Genomic DNA, 26,506 nt, shown 5'->3' with positions numbered 1-26,506 from the left:
GTTAGTTTTAATGAGTTTTTAGAGCAGGTTTGTTCGTTTTTATTAGTTTTCGTTATTTTCTTTTTTTTTTTTTTTCTCCTTTTTTCCCCTTTTTTTCCTTTTTTTTTGTTTTCTTTTTTTTTCTCTAGGTCCAGGTCCGGGTCAAGGTCCTAATGATTTTGGATTTTTCATTATAGTTTAGTTTTATTTAGTTTTGACTTTTTTTTCCCTCAAATTCAGTTAGTTTTAGTTTTTAGAGCAGGTTTGTTCATTTTTGTTAGTTTTCGTTATTTTCTTTAATTTTTTCTCTTTTTTTCCTTTTTTTCCCCCTTTTTTTCTTTTTTTTCCTCTTTTTTTTCCTCTAGGTCCAGGTCAAGGTTCTAATAGTTTTGGATTTTTTGATTCTAGTTTAGTTTCATTTATTTTTGACTTTTTTTTCTCTAATTCAGTTAGTTTTAATTAGTTTTTAGAGCAGGTTTGATAGTTTTTATTAATTTTTTTTTTTTTTTTTCTAAATGCTTAGTTTTAGTTTTTTCATATCTTTTATCTTCCTCGCCGCATGGTTGTTATCGTTAACAAAAACTAACGAAATGACGGAAACTAGAATTGTAAAAACATTTTTGTTAACTGAAATAAATAAAAAAGAGACCAAAAGGACAGAAATGACAAAAGATAATAATGACATAAAATACACATCATGAGGAAAACACACCTGTTGACCTGTTTTATGTTTTAGTGTTTATTCTATTTATATTGATATCAAAATGAATCAGTTTAGTCATGTCAATGTGAGTTTTTATTATTCAACACAATGAAAACCCTGAAGACAGTAAAAGTATATGTGTGTATGATATTCTAATGCAGTAATCACACATACTCAGTAACAAGGTTATTATCGTTAACGAAAACTAACGAAATGACGAAAACTAGAATTGAACAAATATTTTCGTTAACTGAAATAAATAAAAACTAGAATTAAAAGAAAAAAATGTAACTGAAACTGTGTTGTGTGTTTACAAAACTAACTAAAACGGATAAAAATTATGGATAAAATTCCCTCGTTTTCGTCTTTGTCAATGTCGGATTGATATGAAATCAATTTATTTCACCTAAGCAATTTTATCTGCTGTCACCATATGACACTTTACGGTCCGTCATTTGTGGTCACTTGTGGTTTCCAGTCGTCTTCTGGTCCCCACTCTACCTAGAAACATGGAGACTAAAGTTGGGAGAAAACAGCAGAGTCCTGTCTGGGATTTATTTGAATATGACAGCGAAGAAGAGAAAAGATATAAAAAAAAACTAAAACTAAACCAAAACTAAGCATTTAGAAAATAACGAAAACTAATAAAAAATTAAACGAAATTAAATTAAATGAAAAAAATAAAGAAATAAATTGATCCCCTCGCCTGTGTTCCTCACTTCGTTGCAGATGTGATGGTAAAAGCTTGTAACCCCGTGGTGTTCAGCTTCTATAACTACCTGAGGACACACCCCCTGATCATCCGCCGCCACTTCGCTAACCCGGATGGTACGGCGACAGCGGTGGGACTGACCGCAGAGAAGAGCAGCGCTGACGAGATCAACCTCATCGAGCGTAAACTGTTCTTCACCACTGCCAACGCACATTTCAAGGTAGGCTCAGTCAGAGACTGGTCCGTCAGTGCAGGTGGAGTTACTGTCACTTAAGAATCTTCTTCTCCTAAACCGTCAGTAAGAATGATTTGATATTTGTTATGGACCATCTTTGGGGTAAGGTCTACCAAGGTTGTTCAAAGAATTGGGAAATATTGATTTTCGAATTTTTTGTGAATTTTTGAAATGTTTCAAATCCTCATTGGTTTATAATGGGACACATTTCATAAGTAATAGTAGGACTATTATATATTGTAGATATGTATAATATATAATAGTCCTACTATTATATATTCTACATATGTATAATAAATAATAGTATGACTATTATATATTATGTATATATATATATGTATCTTTATTTAGGTGGGACAATGCACATTAATGAACACATTTCTGCATTTCATTTCAGTATAAACATGTAAATATGCTGGAGTTAGCACCAATGCTAATTTTCATCCACAGTCCCCGCTTAATAAATATGTACAGTATAATATATAAAAGTCCTACTCTTATTTATTATACATATTATTTATTGTACATATGTATACATTGGTATTTTTATTTCACTGTTTTTAAGTGTACAGCTGCTTTTATGTCTTTTTAATCTATTCTTGTATTTTAGTCTATTATTTAGATTTTTATTCTTCTGTACGACACTGTTTTAATTGTACAGCTGTTTATGTTTTTAATCTATTCTTGTATTTTTCTTTCATTTTTAGTTTTCCCCCTGTAAGTCGCTTTGGAAAAAAGCATCTGCCAAATGCATAAATGTAAATGTAAAAAATGTAAACATATGTAGAACATATAGTAGTAGAACTATTAAATATTATAGATATATATAATATATGGTCGTTCTACTATTATATATTATAGATAGTAGTGGCATTGTACCCGTGGTGCCATTGTGTGTGAAAAGTGCCTATACATTATTGTAAATGGACACAGCAAGAGCAGCAGCAATTGTGGAAAAAAATTGTTGTGATGTTATTTGTTCACATTATTTGGGAGTGGCTATTTTAGGAATATTTTCAAGGCACAATTATGCATTTAGGCAGTTTGCTTATTTTAGTACCATCAATTTATAGTATATGCAGTGAAATACTGCCTATTTACATTCTTCAGCAAAATTGTTCATAGAGATACAGGGTGGGGAAGCAGAATTTACAATATTTTGAGGCAGGGATTGAAAGACAGTGTATGACCAATAAGTTTATTGAAAGTCATGAGAATTTATTTGCCTCAAGAAAATTTACATAATAGAAAATGTTTTTATTCTGTGTCCTCCTTCTTTCTCAATAACTGCCTTCACACGCTTCCTGAAACTTGCGCAAGTGTTCCTCAAATATTCGGGTGACAACTTCTCCCATTCGTCTTTAATAGTATCTTCCAGACTTTCTCGTAATAGTTTTGCTCATAGTCATTCTCTTCTTTACATTATAAACAGTCTTTATGGACACTCCAACTATTTTTGAAATCTCCTTTGGTGTGACGAGTGCATTCAGCAAATCACACACTCTTTGACGTTTGCTTTCCTGATTACTCATATGGGCAAAAGTTTCTGAAAAGGTATGGATAATAGTGTTAGGTATGATTATGACATCAGTATATGTTTGGTTTCAAAACAATTGACGTAGTGCCTGCTGAGAAAAAACAACTAAATGTTCATTGTAAATTTTGCTTCCCCACCCTGTAAGTATAAGTAAATTTTATAGAAATAATTAGACAGATTTATTAGTTTACAATTTCAGGTATTCCAGACTGTTTCTATTAATTAGCATCATTTTTGCTTTAAACAGTGATTCATTGACATAGTTATTTGTCATATATTGACTGTTGCAGTGTTAACACTTTAATTGTTTCAATTCCGAAAATGGAGTATGGCAGCAGGAGTGAAGAATTCAAAGTAGAGGGAGGCTAAAATCGCCCAGCATACCTCGCAACATTTGAATACGGACATAAAATTGTGCCTAGTAGATGGTCAGGTAATGTTTCTATTAATTAGGTGAGTTTGGCAGCAATCGGGCGTGTGAAGGCTGAGGAAAATCGGTACAAACGCCCTCCTGTGCTGCAACATCGATCAGACACAGAACATGTGTTATATAATAGGATAAGTCTAATGCACAGGTGCTGGTTGTTGTATCACATGTATGGTGTGGTGGTGTGGAACCTTCTCAGCAGAAACGCTGTCTTTGTCTGTTTTTGATGGACACCCCTGACAGCTGACCGTACATCCTTCTTTTCTTTTCATACATAAGTACATACATGTTTTCTTTTCTTCTCTAGGTGGGCTGTCCAGTCTTGGCTCTAGAAGTACTTTCTAAAATCCCCAAAGTCACAAAGAAGTCGGGTTCGTCGCCGCTCAGCAAAGCTTCATCCAAGGCCAACGTCAACTCCAGCCAACCCCTGGAGAACGGCACCCAGGGTCTGGAGTGGGCCGTCCCAGCAGCCCCCGCCTGGGGAAATGACGACAGCGGGGGGGGCGGGTTGGACTGGAGTCAGCCCATGATCAAGGTAGAGGAGGACGAGCTGAAACTGGACTGGGAAGAGGACAAGGAGGAGGAGGACGAGGAGGAGGAAGAAGATGGTCTGACCATGAAGAAACTGCAGACGGAGAACAAATCAGACAGAGGATCAGAGGGGGGGGGGTCCCAAACTGACGAGGGAGGATTCACAGGTAAGAGGAGGACCAGGACACTCACCTGAACAACGGATCATTTATCATGTATATATGTATGAAAGGGACGATCACTGGTCCACAATAAGAGGAGTGGTGGCGGGGGGATACATGACCACTGTCTCTGGTTTGGAGGTGTGTGTGTGTGGGGGGTGGATATATGACCACTGTCCCTGGTCAGGATGTCAACACTTTCACAATAAAAGCATTAGATCCAACCCCTAGATGAAGAGTTTCTATCCAGTAAAACGCTCCAGAGCTTTGAATCTGAAAAACTGAAGGACGTGTTTTGAATTAAAAACCAGTCATTATAACAACACCGACAGGAGCGGATGGAAGCAGAACTCTGTTAGATAGAAGTCATTGTTCTGAAACAGCCAAAGTAAAACTAATGGGCTGACTCTGTAGTGCAGAGGTGTCAAACTCATTTTAGTTCAGTTCCACATACAGCCTGATATGATCTAAAGTGGGCCAGATCAGTAAAATAATAGGATAAGAACTTATAAATAATATCAACTCCAAAGCCTTCTCTATGTTTTTGAGTGAAAAAAGTGAATTCCGTGATGAAAATGTTTACATCTACGAACCGTACTTGAACATAACATGAACAAATATGAACAACCTGAAAATTCTGAAGAAAAATAAGAGCGATTTTAACAATATAACACCTTAGTTTATCATTTATACATGTGTATCACAACTTACAGATCACAATAGATCTACAAATACACAAAACATTTAGTAGCAGGCAGAATATTGGTACAATTCCACAGACCTCTCTTAAGATATTTCAGTGTGTTCTTATTAGTTCAGGTTATTCACATTTTTTTGTCAAAGGCTAGTCTGTAAATACAAACATTTTTGTGTAATTTTACTTTATTTACACTGAAACAAAGAGAAAAAGTAGCTTTTTTTATTATTTATAGGTTATTATGATAGTATTTTTTACTTTTAAGTGCAATTTGAACAATATTACGCTGTAGTTTATCATTTACACATATACATCACAATTTACAGATCACAGTGGATCTACAAATACACACAACATTTAGTAACAGACAGAATATTGGTTAAAATTCCACATACTCCTCTTAAGAAATTTCAGGTTGTTCGCATTTTTCTGTCAAAGGCTAGTCTGTAAATGTAAATATTTTTGTGTAATTTTACTTTGTTTACACTAAAACAAAGAGGAAAAAATAGCTTTTTTTCATTATTTATAGGTTATTATGATTGTATTGTACTGGTCTGACACACCTCAGATTGAATTGACCTAAAATGATTTTAACATTCTTGACTGTTAATATCTTCAGTGTAATTTTTGCATTTTACAAATTCATCCCAAGGGCCAGACTGGATCGTTTGTGCGGGCCGGTTTGGGCCCCGGGCCGCATGTTTGACACCTGTGCTGTAGTGCACAGGTGTCAAACATGCGGCCCAGGGGCCAAATCCGGCCCTCCAAAGGATCCAGTCTGGCCCTTGGGATGAATTTGAGAAATGTAAAAATTACACTAAGATATTAACAATCCTTTTAGTTCAGGTTCCACATTCAGACCAATTCAATCCCCAGTGGACAGGACCAGTGAAATACTATCATAATAACATATAAATAATGACAACTCCAAATGTTTCTCTTTGTAAATGTAAATATTTTCATGTATTTGCACTAAAACAAAATATAATTTCACTAAAAATGTGAATAACCTGAAATAACCAGGTGTGTCTGTGCTTGGACTTCCTGCTGTTGCAGGGGGAGTCGGAGGTGGATGTCATAGCGGAGCAGCTGAAGTTCAGGGCCTGTCTGAAGATCCTCATGACCGAACTGCGAACGCTGGCCACAGGCTTCGAAGTGGACGGAGGGAAACTGCGCTTTCAGCTCTACAACTGGTTGGAAAAAGAGATCGCAGCCATGCACAACATCTGCAACTACAAGGTAGAGTGGACTAGGGTTAAAACAAAGATGGATTCAACTGGAAATGAGAAGGAAATACACCTGTGGAGTTAACTGTACAGATATGGAGGGAATTTAAGAATAGAATAGAATAGAATAGAATAGAATAGAATAGTTTATATTAGATTAGAATATATTAGATTAGATAAGATTAGAATATATAATAGTTTATATTAGAGTAGATTAGATTAGATTAAATTAGAATACATTAGTTCAGATTACATTAGATTACAATAGATTAGTTTAGATTAGATTAGAATACATTAGATTAGATTAGATTAGATTAGATTATAATAGTTTATATTAGAGTAGATTAGATTAGAATAGATTAGATTAGATTAGTGTAGAATAGATTAGTTCAGATTAGATTAGAATAGATTAGTTTAGATTAGATTAGAATATATTATAATAGTATATATTAGAATAGATAAGATTAGATTATATTGCTTTAGATTAAATTAGATTAGTTTACATTAGATTAGATTAGTTTAGTTTAGTTTAGATTAGGATAGATTAGATTAGAATAAAATATACTAGTTTAGATTATATTAGATTAGATTAGTTTAGATTATATTACATTCGTTTGGATTAGATTAGAATAGTTTAGATTAGATTAGATTAGTTCAGATTAGATTACATAGACCTTTATTGATTGACCTGAATTGAGGTTCCAACAGCAGCACAAACACCAAATATACACACAAGAAAATAACAAAATAGTAACTATAAAAAACAGTAGAGAAAAATTACAGTCGCACATGAGAAAGTACTAGTAGAAACAAGTGACAAAGTAGTAATAAAAATAATATTTTCCTTAATTCTATACCGTACCACTGTGTGTGTGTGTGCAGGTGGAGGGGAAGGAGGAGGAGTCAGAGGCGGAGCCCTGGGGGGAGCGTTCGTCGTCTGTGGACCTGCCGGACGAGGCCCTGGAGCGAACGGACGCAGGAGCCTACGAACGTCACCAGATGGAGCGGCGGCGTCTGCAGGCCAAGCAGCAGCACTCAGAGCGACGCAAGGCGTGGCTGAGGAAGAACCAGGCGCTGCTGCGGGTGTTCCTGTCCTACTGCAGCCTGCACGGCGCCAAAGGGGGAGGAGTCACATCTGTACGCATGGAGCTGCTCTTCCTCCTGCAGGAGAGTCAGCAGGTACTACTGCACTGTCCTGTCACTGCATGTCCTGTCACTGCACCTTGGAGAAGATAGAATGGTCCATCACAGGTTATGATTATTTTCATTAGTGTTATAGAAGCGTTTTGGTATTTTAGTTATTTATCAAGAAACTCGTTTGTTTTGTTGTCACACTAATACACCAAAAATGAGTATTTAGACGGACTGACAGACTGACTTTATTACTTACTTACTTACTTACTTACTTACTTTACTACTTTATTACTTTATTGATCCCAGTCTGGGAAATCACAGAGCATCAACAGCATTTCACAGAGTGAAAAATAGAATACAAGAATAAAAAATAGAACACAAGAGCAAACACTATTACATAATAAATTACAAAGTACAAGTACAAACAGAACTGGGTAAGAAATCTAGATAATTTAACAGTAGGTGTAATAATTAATAGGGCTGTGTATTGGCAAGAATTTGGCGATATGATACAAATCACAATACTAGGATCATGATATGATATATCGCAATATATCACGATACTGTTAGCAAGGCAATATTTTTTTGTTTTGTTTTGTTTTTTAAAAGATTATTTAGTGGAAAAACTTACAGTGCAGCATTTAGATAAATAAAGTTTTAACATGTGGCTTTAACCAGTACAAAAATCACACAAACTAGAAGGACTCGGAGAGTGCAGACCTCCGCCAAGGCAGATCAGTAGCCCCCCGACCCCGATCACCTCCAAAATTTAATCATTTGTTCGTTGTGCCAGTATCAACATTTCCTGAGATTTTCATCCAAATCCATCCATAACTTTTTGAGCTATCTTGCACACAGACAGACAGACGGACAGACAGACAAACCAACGCCAACAAAAACATAACCTCCTTGGCGGAGGTAAAAAATGAATAAATAATGTTTTGCAGACATTACAGTTTCAGATCCTGCTTAAATGTTCATATTCGATTGTGAAAAGAATCCATAGTGTTCAGTCCCTGAATCATCCAACATCAGAACATTATTTTTGTGCATTCCCAATAAAAAAAACTAACATTTACCTCTTTCAGACAGTAAAAAGTGCTTTTAGGATGACTGAAAGAACTTATCAATTTTAAAAAACTACATGTATGACCTGCAGTATCACAATACTGCTTTTGTAGTACACAAACAAAAGAGCAAAATACCCATGTGGATATAGAAATAAAAGATCATGATAAACAAAAAAGAAAAACAAAAATGAATCTCTGCCATGTCTGCATTTGAATAAATACTTAAAAATATCCATACAGTACTTTTTAATATTGATACAGTATCATGAAGTGAAATATCGCAATATATTGTGGAACCAATATTTTCTTACACCCCTGATAATAAACTAGAATGTGATAGTGAACTTTACAACAGGATGGAAGAGCATGAATAACAGTCAAATGCACACATTTAAACTGGGAAGAAATCTACCTGCTCCTGGTGCTATGTGTTCTGTCCTGGATGAACTAAACCCATGTGTGTTCTGTGTGTGTGTGTGTTTGTAGGAGACCACAGTGAAGCAGCTCCAGTCTCCTCTTCCTCTTCCCACCACTCTTCCTCTGCTCTCAGCCTGCATCGCTGCCACTAAGACAGTCATAGCCAATCCAGTCCTCCACCTCAGCAACCACATCCACGACATCCTCCACACCATCACCCTCATGGAGGCTCCACCTCATCCCAACGTCATCGACGACCGGGTAAGACCTCCTCTAGATGTTCCTGGACCTCCTTTAGATGTTCCTGGCCCTCCTTTAGATGTCCCTGGACCTCCTTTAAATGTCCTGGACCTCCTTTAAATGTCCTGGACCTCTTTTAGATGTTCCTGGACCTCCTTTAGATGTTCCTGGACCTCCTTTAGATGTCCCTGGACCTCCTTTAAATGTCCTGGACCTCCTTTAAATGTCCTGGACCTCTTTTAGATGTTCCTGGACCTCTTTTAGATGTTCCTGGACCTCCTTTAGATGTTCCTGGACCTCCTTTAAATGTCCTGGACCTCTTTTAGATGTTCCTGGACCTCCTTTAGATGTTCCTGGACCTCCTTTAAATGTCCTGGAACTCTTTTAGATGTTCCTGGACCTCCTTTTGTCTCTAATGGACACGTGTGTGTCTGTCCTCCTCAGGTCAATGCTCTGCACACACTGGCAGCATCTCTGTCCGCCTGCATCTACCAAGCCCTGTGTGACAGCCACAGCTACAGGTAAACCCCCCCCCCACATGACTCATGTACCAGTAGGTAGGGCTGTAAGAAAATATCAGTTCTGCAATATACTGCAATATTTCATTTTTTCCACAATACTGTATCGATATTAAAAAGTACTCTATGGATATTTTTAGGTATTTATTCAAATATAGATATTGTGAAGGTTCATTTTAGTTTTTTGTTTTTCTTTATTGTTTATATTTTATCTATTATTATTTAACACTGTTTTATTAAATAATGGTTATTTGAATCATCCTAAAAGCACTTTTTACTGTCTGAGAGGCAAATGTTTGTTCCTTTGTTGGGATTGAACTAAAATAATGTTCTGACGTTAGTTCTGAACTAATAGAATATGAACATTTGAACAGGATCTGAAACTGTAATGTCTGTAAAACAGAATTTCAGTTTGAACACAGGAACATTTTGTGATATAACATTAGATCCTGTTGGGATCAAATAAAAATGTGTTTAATATTTGTGCAGATTTCTGCTGTAATTCAATTCTACAAGGAAATAATCATTAAAAAAAGAAATAAACCAAAAATTGCCTTTTTAACAGTATCATGATATATCATGATATATTGTATCATGATCCTAGTATTGTGATTTGTATCATATCACCAGATTCTTGCCGATACGCAGCCCTACTGGTAGGACACTTGACTTGAACCACATTGGGGTGGGGGGGTGGGGGTGTCACTGCAGTCCCTTTTCCATTGACCCTCAAACTGTGAATATAACAGGTGCATAAAAATTTGTCTCATGGAAAAATGACAATTTTGCCAAAACTTTCGTGTTTTTTGCATTTGTAAAAGGTAGTTAAATTGGTTTATCATGCAGAACTGTAGTGGAAAGACCTTTTAGTCCAACTAGAGTTACATGAACACTTTTTTTTTTTTTTTTTTTACTGTTTTTATCTAACTTGCTTTCTATTCCTTAACTTCCCTTTTAATCGTATTTAATGTACCCTGCTGGTAGCACTTTGAGGTTTTTAGATCAAAATGTAAAGTGCATTACAAATAAAATGTATTATTATTATTATTATTATTATTATTATTAAAGAAGAGTTGAACCCAAACGTGTGTGTATGTGTGGACACAACAGGAAACCACATCAGTTTAGAAGTTAGTAGGAGATAGAGGGGGAACCAGCATTCTCGATTCAAAACAACATAGATTTATGTTCCTGTTTATGGAAGGACTTCTACTGACATCTACCACAAGAAAGAAACTCATCAGCACATTTGGGATTGAATGGACAAACCAACATTTCAAACCTGTGTTTGGAACACATTTATATAAATATGGGTACATTTTTGTGCAGATGTTCGATGGAACAGGAGCTCCTGTCCCTTTAACTGTGTGTTGTGTTTGCTTTGCAGTAGTCAGACGGAGGCCAATCAGTTCACAGGGATGGTTTACCAAGGCTTGTTGCTCAGTGAGAGGAAGCGCCTCCGCACAGAAAGCATCGAAGAACACATTACTCCGAACTCTGCTCCTGCACAGTGGCCAGGTAACCATTTAGTCACATGTTCTTCCAAAATGTAGGAAAAAATCCACTTTATGAAATTAGTTTTACAGGTGACATGGTGCCGGTCTGAGGTATTACATCAGGGGTGTCAAACATGCAGCCCGGGGGCCAAACGTGTCCCACCAAAGGTTCCAATCCGGCCCCTGGGATGAATTTACAAAGTCCAAAAATTCCACAGTCTTGAATTGAATTAAGCAAAAAAAAAAAGTAGCACTCTTCTGTCTCTACTGACGATGTGTGCCGGTGTCTCTGCAGGCGTGTCATCCCTCATCTCCCTGCTGACGTCCTCCAGGGAGGAGGACCAGCCCAGACTCAACGTGCTGCTGTGCGAGGCCGTGGTGTCGGTGTACCTGTCCCTCCTCATCCACGGCATGGGCACCCACAACAGCAACGAGCTGTTCCGCCTGGCCGCGCACCCCCTCAACAACCGCATGTGGGCCGCCGTCTTTGGAGGTGGGGCCAAACTCATCATTAAGCCAAAGAGGCCTGAGGCTCCACCAGGTACAACACTGACCCTTTTTCACTTCTTATCACTTTTTTTCTCATCAAGCTCTCCCTCTGCCTCTGTCTGTATATTTCTAAATTCCAGCTTTGACTCTAAGTCTGTGAAACATTCAGGCTCTTTTATGGGGGGTTTTGGGGGCTTTACCATAAGTACATTTACAATTTTATATAAAAAATAGATATAAGATTAGGGGTTTTCTCTACCATTGCCAGGTTTAGGTACGACAGGAAAACCATGTTAATATAAAATGACTGTGGAGAGCATCAAATATACAAAAAATGAAGTAAAAAAAAAGAATAAAATAAGTTAGAAGTACTTGAATTTGGTCCCAGTAGTTTTAGTTTTGTCTCTTTTTTTTCTAAATCAGTCCAGCTGTTTTTTTGACACCTGTTTAACCTCGGTCCTGGGCCAGTGAGTCATGTGGGTCATTTCAGGACCAGATAAATAGTGAACTAGCTGAAGTATTTTTATTTTTGTTCCGCGTGGAATGGGTTCTTCTGTCCTCCATCTGTCCATGTCCTGGTAGTTGGGGTGTGATTCCCTCCGTCGTGTCTCTCTGTCCATCTCTGTCCATGTCCTCCTGTCCTGTTGATGCTGCTCAGCTCCTTCTTGTCCAGTGTTTTTTTGTGTTAGTGTGCCCTCTGTGCCCTGTCGTCCCAGTGCCGGATGGTTTTGAGGCAGCCGGGCCAGACGAGGCTCAAGAGACAGGAAGCCCCCCCGAACAGAGCAGCCCCACGCTAACCCCCCCACCCATTCCCTCTGAAATCCAGCGCCCCAAAAGACCTCCTCCCCCTGTTTTGAGGGGAGAGGGGCCGGGTGCTGTGGCAGCTCCCAAGGCCAGCTGTGAGTAACGGGGCTGGTGGATTGCAGTGCTGGTTTGCAGGATTTGCAGGATTTGCAGTGCATGGATATTGTACAGGTTTGCATTGGTGCAGATGCTTGATTTAGCCCTGTCTCTGTTTACTGAATGCACATCACAAACTACAGCGCCCACTAGTGTTATGAAGGCTTAGTCATCGTATTGCAGTGTATTGATCAGCCCACAGCTCTGTGTGTGTGTGTGTGTGTGTGTGTGTGTGTGTGTGTGTGTGTGTGTAATGCATTGCATGTGCGTGCTGTCAGAGGTGGGTAATCCCAGCTCCATAGAGTAAAAGTCCTGCCATGTATTGGTTCTACCTGTTCACTCGACACAGCAAATTAAAAAGCATTAAAAGTCATTAAATAGATTTTGTGAAAATGAAGGCCTTAAATGGCATTAAAAAGCATTAAATTCAATGTCCAGAGGCATTAAAAAATTAAATGCACTTGATGGGGAGAAAAAGCATTGTTGTTTACGATTTATTTTGATTATATAAACATTTAATAATTTTGATCGGAAGTATAGTGTGATGATTGACCGCACTTTAATTGGCTATTCTTTATGGCCGATACATGAAGTCACAGCACCAGATGCTTGGAATGCAATGTGCTGTGAGTGTGCTCATGCTGTGGGAATATTAGCAAATGCAGGAAAAATGGGAAAATGCAAGTTTCAGCAGAAGTGATTGGAGGAGGAACTATTCAGAACCTGGTTAAAGCCTGTCGATGGTAAACTGTCATAAAACTAGGGCTGAAAGATATATCGTTATCATATCGATATCTAGATATGACCATTCAAGATATTAATATGGAAAAAGCAATGATATAAACGATATATATATTTCCCCCGTGCTCGCCCTGCATGTACAGCTCTGGAAGTCACAACAAATTTCATTTATTCGTACTTTATGTTAATGTTGATGACTGGCAGTGAGTTCTTCTAAATAAAACTCCACATTCTTTTGTATTATGATGTTTGTATTTTTCTGAAAAATGCTTGGTTTTCACCGAACTTGTAGTCATATTGTATCGTATCAGTATCGAGATATCTGGCATGAATATCGAGATATGAAATTTTGTCCATATCGTTCAGCCTTACAAAAGACTATATATAAAACTGTATCTGCAGTTGGACATGGGCATTAAATTTGTTTAAAGTGGCATTAAAAAGCATTAAATTAGATTTGCTGATACCTGCAGAAACCCTGTAACACGGGTGATTCCACAACTCCTCATCCTTCTACCTGGATGAGGAGCTGTGCTCATCCAAATAGGCTGGTTCAGTGAGTGGTTGGAACAAATACACGGCAGGACTTTGACTCTATAGAGCTGGGGTTACCCACCTCTGCGTATTGTAATGTTCTCCATGTTCATCTCATTGTCATTAAAATAACAGCTGGACCCATCAAGGAGTGTTCAGAAGCTGATGACGACCCGCCCTCTGAGACTAAATCTGAGCCTGAGACTAACCCAGGTACCTCTGTAGACTAACCCAGGTATCTCTGTAGACTAACCCAGGTACCTCTGCAGGCTAACCCAGATACCCCTGTAGACTAACCCAGGTATCCCTGTAGACTAACCCAGGTACCTCTGCAGGCTAACCCAGGTACCCCTGTAGACTAACCCAGGTATCCCTGTAGACTAACCCAGGTACCTCTGTAGACTAACCCAGGTATCCCTGTAGACTAACCCAGGTACCTCTGTAGACTAACCCAGGTATCCCTGTAGACTAACCCAGGTATCTCTGTAGACTAACCCAGGTATCTCTGTAGACTAACCCAGGTATCCCTGCAGACTAACCCAGGTACCCCTGTAGACTAACCCAGGTACCTCTGTAGACTAACCCAGGTATCTCTGTAGACTAACCCAGGTATCCCTGCAGACTAACCCAGGTACCCCTGTAGACTAACCCAGGTATCTCTGTAGACTAACCCAGGTATCTCTGTAGACTAACCCAGGTATCCCTGCAGACTAACCCAGGTACCCCTGTAGACTAACCCAGGTATCTCTGTAGACTAACCCAGGTACCCCTGTAGACTAACCCAGGTATCTCTGTAGACTAACCCAGGTACCCCTGTAGACTAACCCAGGTATCTCTGTAGACTAACCCAGGTACCCCTGCCGACTAACCCAGGTACCCCTGCAGATTAACCCAGGTACCCTACAGCAGAGCGTAGTCTGGAGTAGAAGGAGTGACCATAGATCCTGACCCTAGATCAGCACTGTGTTTGCTTTAGATCCAGAACAGGGACACAAACGTGTCAGCTGTCAGTCAAACGTGTCAGCTGTCAGTCAAACGGGTCACCTGTCAGTCAAGCGTGTCAGCTGTCAGTCAAATGTGTCAGCTGTCAGTCAAACGTGTCACCTGTCAGTCAAACGTGTCAGCTGTCAGTCAAATGTGTCACCTGTCAGTCAAACAGACCAGTCTGAGTTGAATCCAAAGTGAAGAAAAGTTAGAAATAGAGAGTATTTTCTGTGGGCCCTTCCACAGAAGTATGTGTGTGTGTTTATGGGTTAAAGGACAGACTGTTGAAAACAGTCCCTTCAAACATTCAACTCAGACTGTTGTCCATGACACAGATGCAGGAAAACGCAGAACCAGCTGATTCAGCTGTTATCTTTCCAAATGAATCCATCAGTAGAAAAAGTCCCTTGTGCAGTCATCTAATGTTTGCTTCATTCCAGCTGCTGATTGCACACAGTCACTGTTTGACGTGTTGTTTGTGTGTTTCCTTCGGTAACTCGTGGAATATTTACTGATTCCCTTATGTAATGGACTGTGTGTATCTGTGTGTTTCTGTGTGTACTTGTGTGTATCTGTGTGTACTGTCTGCTCTGCTGTGTGACTCGTCCTGTTTAGTCTGGTCTAAATCCAGTCATAGTCCTCCAGGATAGCGGACTGAGGCCTGCTCCTCTGGTCCCTTCTGCTCTTCTTTTGCTGTGCTTTTACTCTGGATGCATTCTCTTCCACTCAACCCTCTGGATTTCTTGAACCTGTGTCGTTCTATAAATGACTCTTGGCTGTTGTGCATCCAGCATCTTGCATTCCAAAGCTCTCTGAAGTCGCTTTTCCATCGGACATCTGCGCAAAACTTTACCCATATTTACTAAATATCTTTTAAAAAAGCAGAAGTACATAAATATCGGTTTTTCCATTTTTTATCATTAAATCATGTTTATTTATTATCGCTAGATGTCAGGAGAAGTTAGGGCTGCGCGATTTTGCGGCCCGGTTTTTTTGTGGAGGAGAAGGAGCCTACGGTAGCCCGGAGACATGAGAGAGATGAAATTTGATTTAACAATTACTCTTTTTTAAACAGCGTCCTAATTAAATAATGTGATCTCCTTTTAAAATTGTTTAACCTTGCAGCCGTAGGAGAAGTCATTCCATAAACATGGTGACGAACATAAATATCCGTTTGATTCACAGATATGTTCATATTTGTGTCATAAATATCAGTTTGATTCACAGATATATTCATATTTGTGTCCTCGCGCCCTCTAGGTGCTGGAAAATGCTGGTATTTCTGTGTTGTTTTGAATCTAGAATGCTGGTTCCCCCTCTATCTCCTCCAAAATTCTAAACTGTTGTGGTTTCCTGGTGTGTCCACACATACACACACGTTTAGGTTCAACTCTTCTTCTTCTCTTGTTCTAACATCCATCCACATCTGTTTGTTTTGGTCATGTGACTCTAATTGGACTTAAAGGTCTTTCCATTACAGTTTTGCATGATATATCAATTCTGCTACGCCCGAAAAACCACCTCTTGCAAGTGCAAAAACTTTTCATCAAAAAACAAGAGTTTTGGCAAAATTATGTTTTTTCCATTAGGCTAATTTTTATACTTAACTTACATTGGCGCAGTTCGAGGGTCAGTGGAAAAGCGACCTGTGTGTTGGGGAACGCTGCTGATGGTCACTTTGTGCCCCTCCCCCTCCCCCTTCCACAGCCGCGCCCCCACAGCCCCCACCAGAGGACGCGGACCGATACAGACGGAGGTTCAACATGAGGATGCTGGTTCCTGGACGTCCAGTGAAGGACACCCCGGCCACGCCCCCTCCTGTCCCCACAGAGAGACCCGCCTACAGGGAGAAGTTCATCCCACCAGAGCTCAGCATGTGGGATTACTTTGTAGCCAAAGTACGACCTGCACTGCCTTATACATGTGATATTTTATTCTTATATTTTCATGTTATTTTTATATTGTCATATTTTATTTTATATTTTCATGTTTTGTGGGTTATTTTTATATTTTCATATGCTATTTTAATATTTTCACATTTTATATTTTATTTTTATATCTTCATATTTTGTAGGTTATTTTTATATTTTCATATGTTATTTTTATATTTTCACATTCTGCAGGGGTTTTTTTTTCATGTTATTTTTATATTTTCACATTTTGTAGGTTATTTTTATATTTTCATGTTTTTTTTTATTGTTACATTTTATGTTATTCTCATATTTTTATATTTTCTATGTTATTTTTATATTGCCATATTTTATATTTTATTTTTATATTTTCATATTTTGTAGTTCATTTTAATATTTTCTTGTTATTTTCATATTTTATGTTATTTTTATATTGTCATATTTTAAACAGCCTTTGATAAAACCACTGGCCCAATCACATGAACAGTCAGTCGTTCCATAAGTGTGTGGTTTGTCTGGTTGGTACTTTTCTCATAATGCATCATTTCTTGTTGATTTGCACAGGTGGGCGGGGTCAAAGAACCACCTGCACATTTCTCATATTTCCTTGTCAGTCTTCAGTGTTATGTGACATTGCATATATTTCAAAAGTAAGAAAACCATTAACATTTCAAATCATGGTCTGAGATTAAAAACATTATGACATCATCTGTCACCGTGGTAACTGAGGGTTTGGGTGTCAGAGTCTGGTTGAAATCAGCTCTAAATGGAAAGGCTCATCACATGACTGTGGTTATGATGATGTCACACTATTTAAATACAGTTTGGCTGATTGGTTGAAGTTGATCTTTTAGCCACGCCCACCTCTGTTCTGGACTTTGAATGAAAAGGATCCGATCGATTCTGTCCATCAGCTCGACTGACCACCTCCTCCTTTGTCTTCGTCTCCTTTTTCTTTCTCTTCCTCTTTTTCTTCTCCTCCTCCTTCTTCCTCTCCCTCTTCTTCTTCTTCTTCTCTTCCTCCTCCTCCTTCTCCTCCTCCTTCTTCCTCTCCCTCTTCTTCTTCTCCTCCTTCTTCTCCTCTTCCTCCTCCTCTTCCTCCTCCTCCTTCTTCTCCTCCCCCTCCTTCTCCTCCTCCTCCATCTTCTCCTCCTTCTTCTTTTCCTCCACCTCCTTCCTCTTCTTCCTCCTCCTTCTTCTCCTCCTCCTCCTCCTCCTCCTCAGCCTTTCCTTCCTCTGTCTGACAGTAACGCCCTGTGTGACTCAGATGAAAGTGGTGCTGAAGATGAAGACGATGATGATGATGCTTTCCTGTCAGACACTCAGATGACTGAACACCTGGATCCCTGCTCCTACAGGTAGGTCCAGCTCCTACAGGTGAGACTGGACTCCTCCTCCTGGTGTAGGTCCAGCTCCTCCAGGTAGGACTGGACTTGTCCTCCTGGTGTCATCTGGACCTCATCCTGTTGTCTCCTTGTCTAACTCCTGGGCATGTGTGTTGTCCACAGCTGGGCTCTGATCCGCCTCGTCATGATCAAACTGGCTCATCACAATGTCAAGAACTTCCTGCCTCTGACCGGTCTGGATTTCACAGGTAAAAACACTGGCCCCGCCCCCCAAACCTCATCAGTCAGGTCCACATGTATGTGGACTGGCCCCACCCCTTCAAACCTATTCAGTCAAGTCCACATGTATGTGTATAACTTATTATGTTATTGGCTCAGTTATTACATTTGCAAATAATTTTTTTTTTACCAGGCTAATAACATAATAACCAGCCAGTAAGTTATAACGTCATTGACCAAAAGTTATTACGTTATTGGTTCAGGACTTTTATTATGTTATTGGCTTTTTACACTTTAAAAATGGCAAATTTATTACATTATCGGCGGTTATTACATTATTGGCCTCTACAAGGCACAATATTGGTAAAACTGCATATACTGTGCTTCTCTTTAGACATTTTCAGGTTGTTCATATTTGTTCAGGTTATTCATATTTTTTGTAAAAGGATAGTTTGTTAATGTAAACATTTTCATGTAATTTTACTTCATATTTGTCCATATGTGGAACCTGAATTAAAATGGTTTTAACACCATTGATTGTTAATATCTTCAGTGTAATTTTTGCATTTCACAAATTCATCCTAGGGGCCAGATTGGACCCTTTGGTGGGCCGGATTTGGCCCCCGGGCCGCATGTTTGACCCCTGTGGTCTAACTCCTCTGCTGTGTGGCTCATCATATTTGTGGTCTAACTCCTCTCCTGTATGGATCATATTTGTGATCTAACTCCTCTCCTGTATGGATCATATTCGTGATCTAACTCCTCTCCTGTATGAATCATATTTGTGTTCGTTGGTTGTGTTGACAGAACTTCCGGTCACCTCTCCACTCTGTAATGCCGTGGTGAAGACTTTGGAGAACTGGGAACAGCTTCTGTTGGAGCAGATGAATAAGTTTGATGGTCCGCCTCCAAACTACATCAACACCTACCCCACCGACCTGAGCGCAGGAGGGGGCCCCGCCATCCTCCGACACAAGGCCATGTTGGAGCCTGACAACACCCCCTTCAAGTGAGTCTGAAGGCGCAGAGTCCAGAGGGGTCAAAGTCATTTAAGTCTAGGGGCCACATTCAGCTAAATTAGATCTGCAGTGGGCCGAACCAGTAAAATAATAAAAGACTAATATAGAAATAATGACAACTGCAAACTTTTGTCTTTGTTTTAGTGCAAAAAAACCCATTAAATTATGAAAATACTTACTTTTATAAACTATCCAAACAAAAATGATGTGAATAACCTGAAAAACCAGAAATTTCTTAAGAAAAAGCAGTGTAATTTTAACAATATTCTGCCTCAACTTATCATTTGTACATGTGCATTATGGATCAGATCTACAGACACTAAACACCGAGTAAAGTAAAATACTAAAAAAAAATCAACAAAAATAAAGTAAAATACTGAAAAAATGAACAAAACAAAGTAAAATAATGAAAAAAATGAACAAAAGTAAATTAAATAATGAAAAAAACCCAAAAATTTAGTAAAATAATTTTTAAAAAATGAACAAAAATTGAGTAAAATAATGAAAAAAATGAACAAAAATTGAGTAAAATAATGAAAATAATGAACAAAAATAAAGTAAAATAATGAAAAAAATGAAGAAAAATAAAGTAAATTAAGGTCTCAAACTCATGTTCTTTCAGGTTCCACATTCATTAGGATCAGATCTACAAAGACACTAAACACTGAGGAACAGGCAGAAAATAGTTCAAATTGTGCTGAATTTTCTTTATACATTTCAGGTTGTTCATATTTGTTCAGGTTATTCACGTTTTATTGTTACAGGATAGTTTGGAAATGTAAATATTTTCATAATTTAATGTTATTTTTCCACTAAAACAAAGACAGAGCAAAACAGTAAATTTACATTATGAACAGGTTTACATCTATAAACTATCTTTTAAAAAGATGAGAATAACATGAACTGCAAAAAAAATCAGTGTAATTTTAACAATATTCTACCTCAGTTTATCATTTACACATGTACATTATAACTTACAGATCACAGTGGATCTACAAACACACAAAACATTTAATAACAGACAGAATATTGTTAAAATTGTACTTACTTCTCTTAAAACATTTCAGGTTGTTCATATTTGTTCAGATTATTCCCTTTTTTTAAAATTATATTTTGTTTTAGTGTAAATACATGAAAATATTTACATTTACAAAGAGAAAGATTTGCAGTTGTCATTATTTCTATATTATGACAGTATTTGACTGGTCTGACCCACTGGAGATTGAATCGGTCTGAATGTGGAACCTGAACTAAAATGTAAAATAATATATAAATATTGTCAACTCCAAACTTTTCTCTATATTTTAGAGTGAGAAAAGTTAAATTGAACAATGAAAATGTTTACATCTACAAACTGTCCTTCCAAACAATGTGAATAACATGAACAAACTGAAAAAAATCAGTATAATTTTAACAATATTTCTGCTTCAGTTTATCATTTACACATGTACATTATAACTTACAGATCACAGTGGATCTACAAACACACAAAACATTTAATAACAGACAGAATATTGTTAAAATTCTACTTACTTCTCTTAAGACATTTCAGGTTGTTCATATTTGTTCAGATTATTTACATTTTTTGTGAAATTATATTTTGTTTTAGTGTATTGTCAGTAGCTGCACTAAAGAAAATGTCTAAAGAGAAGCACAATAAATGAAATTTTACCAATATTCTGCCTGTTACTAAATGTTTTGTGTATTTGTAATAGTAATGTCAGTTGTAACGCACATGTGTAAATGATAAACTGAGGCAGAACATTATTAAAATTGCACTTGTTATTCTTAAGGCATTTCAGGTTGTTCATATTATTCATATTTTTACAGAAACTTTGTAGATGTAAACATTATTATAATACAAATTTATGTTTTTCGCTGTTATTATTTGACTGGTCCAGCCCACTTTAGATCATATTAGGGGGAATGTGGAACTGAACTAAAATGAGTTTGACAGCCCTGATCGCGATATATTACGATACCAATACTTTCTTACACCCCTGATCATCAGTTATATCTTTTTTCTATAAGTGATACTGAAATGTTGTAAACAGTTCCATAAAATCGAGTTCTTAAGCTAAAAAATGAGCCTATTTGATAAATGATAGATGAAACTTTATGACACTGGTGTTACTTTGTCTGGTTCTTAGCCTTTTATCAGTTTTTTTTTTTTTTTTTTACTTTATTTATAGAACTTTTCAACATTTATAGAACTTTTCATTTAACAAGTATAACATTTATAATTTCAAGCAATGTATTCATGATATGGAGATTGACACCGAACATGATAAACAAACAGAACCCAAGGGAAAAAACAAAAAAGGCAATACAAACAAGACACGCACAAAGACAGTCAAGACAGTGCATTCTGGTACCGTTAATGGAAGAAAGAAAATAAATAAATAAACAAAAAAGGTCGATAACAATACAGACACCTAAAATGTATGCCTTTTATCAGTTTTATACTAAAATCACCTGTTTGTTGCTGATGTGTTTTTTCTCAACTTTTGCTTTTAGGACAAAGAACCATCAGTCGTTTCCCGCTCGACGTCTGTGGCATTTCCTGGTGAAACAGGAAGTCCTTCAGGAGACTCTGATCCGTTACATTTTTACCAAGAAACGGAAGCAGAGTGAGGTGAGTGTTCTGACGGATCAAAGCTCCTCATCTGTTTGGTTTGGCTTTTCACTGTCCATCAACTATAACGAGTCCAGACTTTTTTATTTGAAACTTTCCCAAACACATAAACTCATACAGTTTGTTCAGTTCATAAAACAGAATGGGATTAACCCGTAAAGACCCAGTGGTACTTTTATGGCACTTCACAAGTGAATTTAACTGTATATATAAACATTTCTTAAGTGATTTATCACCATTTACTGTAATATTGTCCTCTTTATTTTGAGTTTTTTCAGGATAAATCATGTATTATATTTTTTTTTCATTTTCATTTCATTTATTTATTTAGACAGAGACAATGCACATTATACATTAATCTTAAAAAGTCAATTTTTCTTCAGTTTTCTCTGTTTTTGATAGAATAACCATCAACTATAATCTGTGCTGTAATGAACATCTACAGGATCAGTGAATAAAATGTAGCATAATACCTGATTTTCACTGAAAAAGTGTAAAATACAGTCACAAGTGTTTGCTCCTGGAGGATTCTGTTGGGTTTCTGTAAATTGGCTTAGAGTCTGGTTTTGACCAACTCTATATATAAAGTGTCATGAGATAACTTCTTGTGATCTGGCGCTATATAAATAAAATTTGATTGATTGAGTGATTTGATTTGTTTTCCCCTGTAAGTCGCTTTGGAAAAAAGCATCTGCCAAATGCATAAACATAAACATAAAATAAAGGAGATAATATTTCAATAAATGGTGATAAATCACTTAAGAAAGGTTAAATATAGATAAAGTAGCGCTGGGCCTTTATGGGTTAATGATGAATCAATACACGACACACAAAGGAAAATATATTTAGAAACATGATGCTGAAAATATCTCGACAGTTAACCCAGAATCCAATAATAACAGTGTGTTTTCATGTGTTTAATAATAGTGGATGGGTTTCATCTCCATGTAACCTCACACACACAGTGTCATCTGTTTGTTTCTCTAATAAATGTGTGTGATTTGGACGTGAAGGTGAAGTTCAGAGTAAAACCCACAGACTGACAGTGTTTATCTGCGCTGTTGTTGATGTTATGGTCAGTGTCATTATCGCTGCTTTGACTCAGTTCCTTCAACATCTTCAGTCAGCTGGGGAACAGTCGCTCCACTTTGTGGAACTACTCATTATTATGTAACTGTGCTCGACAGTTTCTGAGAAAATATCCGCTTCAGACATTAAATGTGTTAAATCTGACATACTAATAAGATGAATCAGAAAACTAACAACCAAAGTACTGGTTTAGTTCATGTTTTAACCCAGGGGTCTCAAACTCATTTTAGTTCAGTTCCACATTCAGCTAAATTTGATCTGCAGTGGGCCGAACCAGTGAAATAATAACAGAATAATATAGAAATAAGGTCAACTCCAAACTTTTCTCTGTTTTTCAGAGCAAAAAAAGTAAATTTATATTATGAACAGGTTTACATCTACAAACTATCTTGACAAAAGATGTGAATAATATGAACAAACTGAAAAAATAAGTGTAATTTGAAGAATATTCTGCCTCAGTTTATCATTTATACATGTACATGCACATGTACACAGTGGATCTACAAACACACAAAACATTTAATAACAGACAGAATATTAATAAAATTGTACTTACTTCTCTTAAGACATTTCAGGTTATTCATATTTGTTGAGGTTATTCACATTTTTGTGAAATTATACTTTGTTTTAGTGTAAATACATGAACATATTTACATTTGCAAAGTCAAACATTTGGAGTTGTCGTTATTTATATGTTATTATGAAAGTATTTGACTGATCTGACCCACTGGCGATAAAATTGGTCTGAATGTGGAACCTGACGTTATCCTTGGACTGTTCCTGTCGCATATACTCGGTGTTTGTTGAAGGGCCTCAGTGGGCGGGACACCCAGTGGGTGGGACACCCAGTGGGCAGGACAGCGCAGGGTTAAAGGATTTCCCAGGTAACATCAGTCTGCAGTAGAAGCACCGGTGGAGTCGTACCCACGTCCACTTCCACCTGTTCATGACCTGACACTCAGTCTGGAGTTGATACATCAGTCTGAATCCTTTTCATGTTCTTCTCATTCCATCTTTTATTTTTCTGTGTGGTGCATGTGTTGTGTTGTGTTGTTATCTGTGTGTGTTGTGTAGTCTGTAGAGAACCATATGGACCATATAAGCCCAAACTGCACAGCAGGAGCTGGCAGTGTCAACAAGGTAGTACCATCTACTGAACCCCAGGCCCAGACCCTGGCCCAGACCCAGGTCCAGACCAAGGCCCGGGTCCAGGCCCAGGACCAGACCAAGGCCTGAGTCCAGACCCAGGCCCGGGTCCAGGCCCAGACCAAGGCCCGGGTCCAAGCCCAGGCTCAGACTCAGACCCAGGCTCAGACTCAGGTCCAGGCCCAGGTCCAGGCTCAGACTCAGGCCAAGGCCCAGGCTCAGACTCAGGCCCAGGTCCAGGCTCAGACTCAGGCTCAGGCCCCAGGTCCAGGTCAAGGTCCAGGCCCAGGCTCAGGCTCAGGCTCAGGCTCAGGCTCAGGCCCAGGCCCCAGGCCCCAGACCCGGGCCTAGACCCAGGCTCAGACTCAGGCCCAGGCCCAGGTCCAGGTCCCGGCTCCATCTGTTTCTGTCTTTCTATCTGTCTGGAGTCACTGCAAGGCCAAGTTTGGAGGAGCAAGTCCGTTCAGTCTTAGGACCAGGTCTACAAAAGAACTGCACAGACTGGAGCAAAAGAGACGGAAATAAAGGGTTTAATACCACGCTGCAAAAAAAAGGCTGTGTCTAAAAACCAGATAAAAACACTAAATATAAGGACCAACATCCTCAAAAACAGTGAAATATCTGTTCATGCAGCAGGAGAAGTTCACTGGACAGGATTTGTTGGATTCAGACATTAAATCTAGAAATAAACATGTATGTATGAACACTGAAAATAAGATCAGTTCTCTAACACTAAGTTTTTTGTAATCTTGGTAAGAACCACATTATTTGCAGTGGACATCAGAGGGTAGAATTCACTGCCAGTGTTAGACCAGTGTCCGTGAATATTCAGTCAAATCTGACCGCTTTAATTAAATGAATGTTAAATAATGTTAAGTAGAAAAATGTAATGTCAGATGTTGGAGGAATAATAATAATAATAATTATACATCACTAGGGCTGTGCATCGGCAAAAATCTGGTGATACGATACAAATCACAATACTAGGATCATGATACGATATATCATGATTAGGGGTGTAAGAAAATATCGGTTCTGCAATATATCGTGATCTTTCATTTCATAATACTGTATCAATATTAAAAAGTACTATATCGATATTTTTAGGTATTTATTCAAATGCAGATATTGTGGAGGTTCATTTTTAGTTTTTGTTTATATCTTATTTAACACTCTTATTCAGTAATGTTCGTTCCTTTGTTGGGACTGAACTAAAATACTGTTCTGATGTTAGTTCTGAACTAATAGAATATGAACATTTGAACAGGATCTTAAACTGTAATGTCTGTAAACCAGAATTTCAGTTTGAACACAGGAACATTTTGTGTTATAGCGTTAGATCCTGTTGGGATCAAATAAAAATGTGTTTAGTATTTGTGCAGATTTCTGCTGTAATTCAATTCTTCAAGGAAATAATCATTAAAAAAAGAAACAAAAATGTTCTTTTTAACAATATCATGATATATCGTATTGTGATCCTAGTATTGTGATTTGTATCGTATCACCAGATTCTTGTCAATACACAGCCCTACTCATGATACTGTTAAAAAAAAAAGCTCTTTTTTGTTTGTTTCTTTTTTTTAAAAGATCATTTCCTGGAAGAACTGAATTACACCACAAATCTGCACAAATACTAAACACATTTTTATTTGATCACAACAGGACCTAATGTTATATCACAAAATTTTTCTAATTCTCCTAGTTTCCAAAGGAACTAAAATCTGCCTCTCAGACAGTAAATAGTGCTTTTAGGATGCTTCAAATAACCATTATTTAATAAAAGAGTGTTAAATAATAATAAATAAGAGAAACAATAAATAAAAACAAAAAACAAAAATGAACCTCCGCCATATCTGCATTTGAATAAATACCTGAAAATATTGATACAGTACTTTTTAATATCGATACAGTATTGTGAAATGAAATATCACGATATTTTGCAGAACCGATATTTTGTGACACCCCGACACATCACACTTATATAATGCTTTTTTTGGACACTCAAAGATGCTTAAGGATGAATAAGGACGATATGTCTGAAGTCTCTGGATTTGAAACATCTTAAACATAAGACACACAGATGGAGAACAAACATAATAAACATGAATGACCATCAGACCCAGATCTGAATGAAGTTGTTACAACTGCTGCTTAATTTGCATAAATGTCTCTTTTTGAGTTCAGCGATGACGACTCCAAACACAACAGCCATGCTACTGTTCATGTTTGCTCTGGGGATGGAATGATTTGAACATTTCATATCACGGTTATTGTGACCAAAATTATCATTATTATCACGGTATTGTTGAAATTGTGCTCAGAATGTTCAACAAGTACTAATACACACACTGAAATAATTTAACCAAGTTGTATTTTGATAAAAAAAATAAATAAATAAAAAAAAAGAAACA

The 26,506-nt window shown here is 37.6% G+C and overlaps 1 protein-coding gene across 1 annotated transcript in view; it reads left to right on the top strand.

Moving 5' to 3' along the window:
* dmxl2 (Dmx-like 2) overlaps positions 1 to 26,506 on the top strand; it is a 103,091-nt gene that overhangs the window by 62,490 nt on the left and 14,095 nt on the right. The window contains 15 exon segments of the mRNA XM_030130945.1: positions 1,412 to 1,614; positions 3,901 to 4,251; positions 4,253 to 4,291; positions 6,039 to 6,221; positions 7,091 to 7,387; positions 8,899 to 9,090; positions 9,514 to 9,590; positions 10,975 to 11,105; positions 11,379 to 11,624; positions 16,439 to 16,629; positions 17,866 to 17,999; positions 18,150 to 18,235; positions 19,014 to 19,215; positions 21,743 to 21,860; positions 24,024 to 24,089. Of these exon segments, the coding sequence (XP_029986805.1) occupies positions 1,412 to 1,614; positions 3,901 to 4,251; positions 4,253 to 4,291; positions 6,039 to 6,221; positions 7,091 to 7,387; positions 8,899 to 9,090; positions 9,514 to 9,590; positions 10,975 to 11,105; positions 11,379 to 11,624; positions 16,439 to 16,629; positions 17,866 to 17,999; positions 18,150 to 18,235; positions 19,014 to 19,215; positions 21,743 to 21,860; positions 24,024 to 24,089 (2,516 nt within the window).

Source organism: Sphaeramia orbicularis, chromosome 3 (assembly GCF_902148855.1).
Source record: "Sphaeramia orbicularis chromosome 3, fSphaOr1.1, whole genome shotgun sequence".
Lineage (NCBI taxonomy): Eukaryota > Metazoa > Chordata > Actinopteri > Kurtiformes > Apogonidae > Sphaeramia > Sphaeramia orbicularis.
This window is presented reverse-complemented; position numbering and strand designations above follow the sequence as displayed.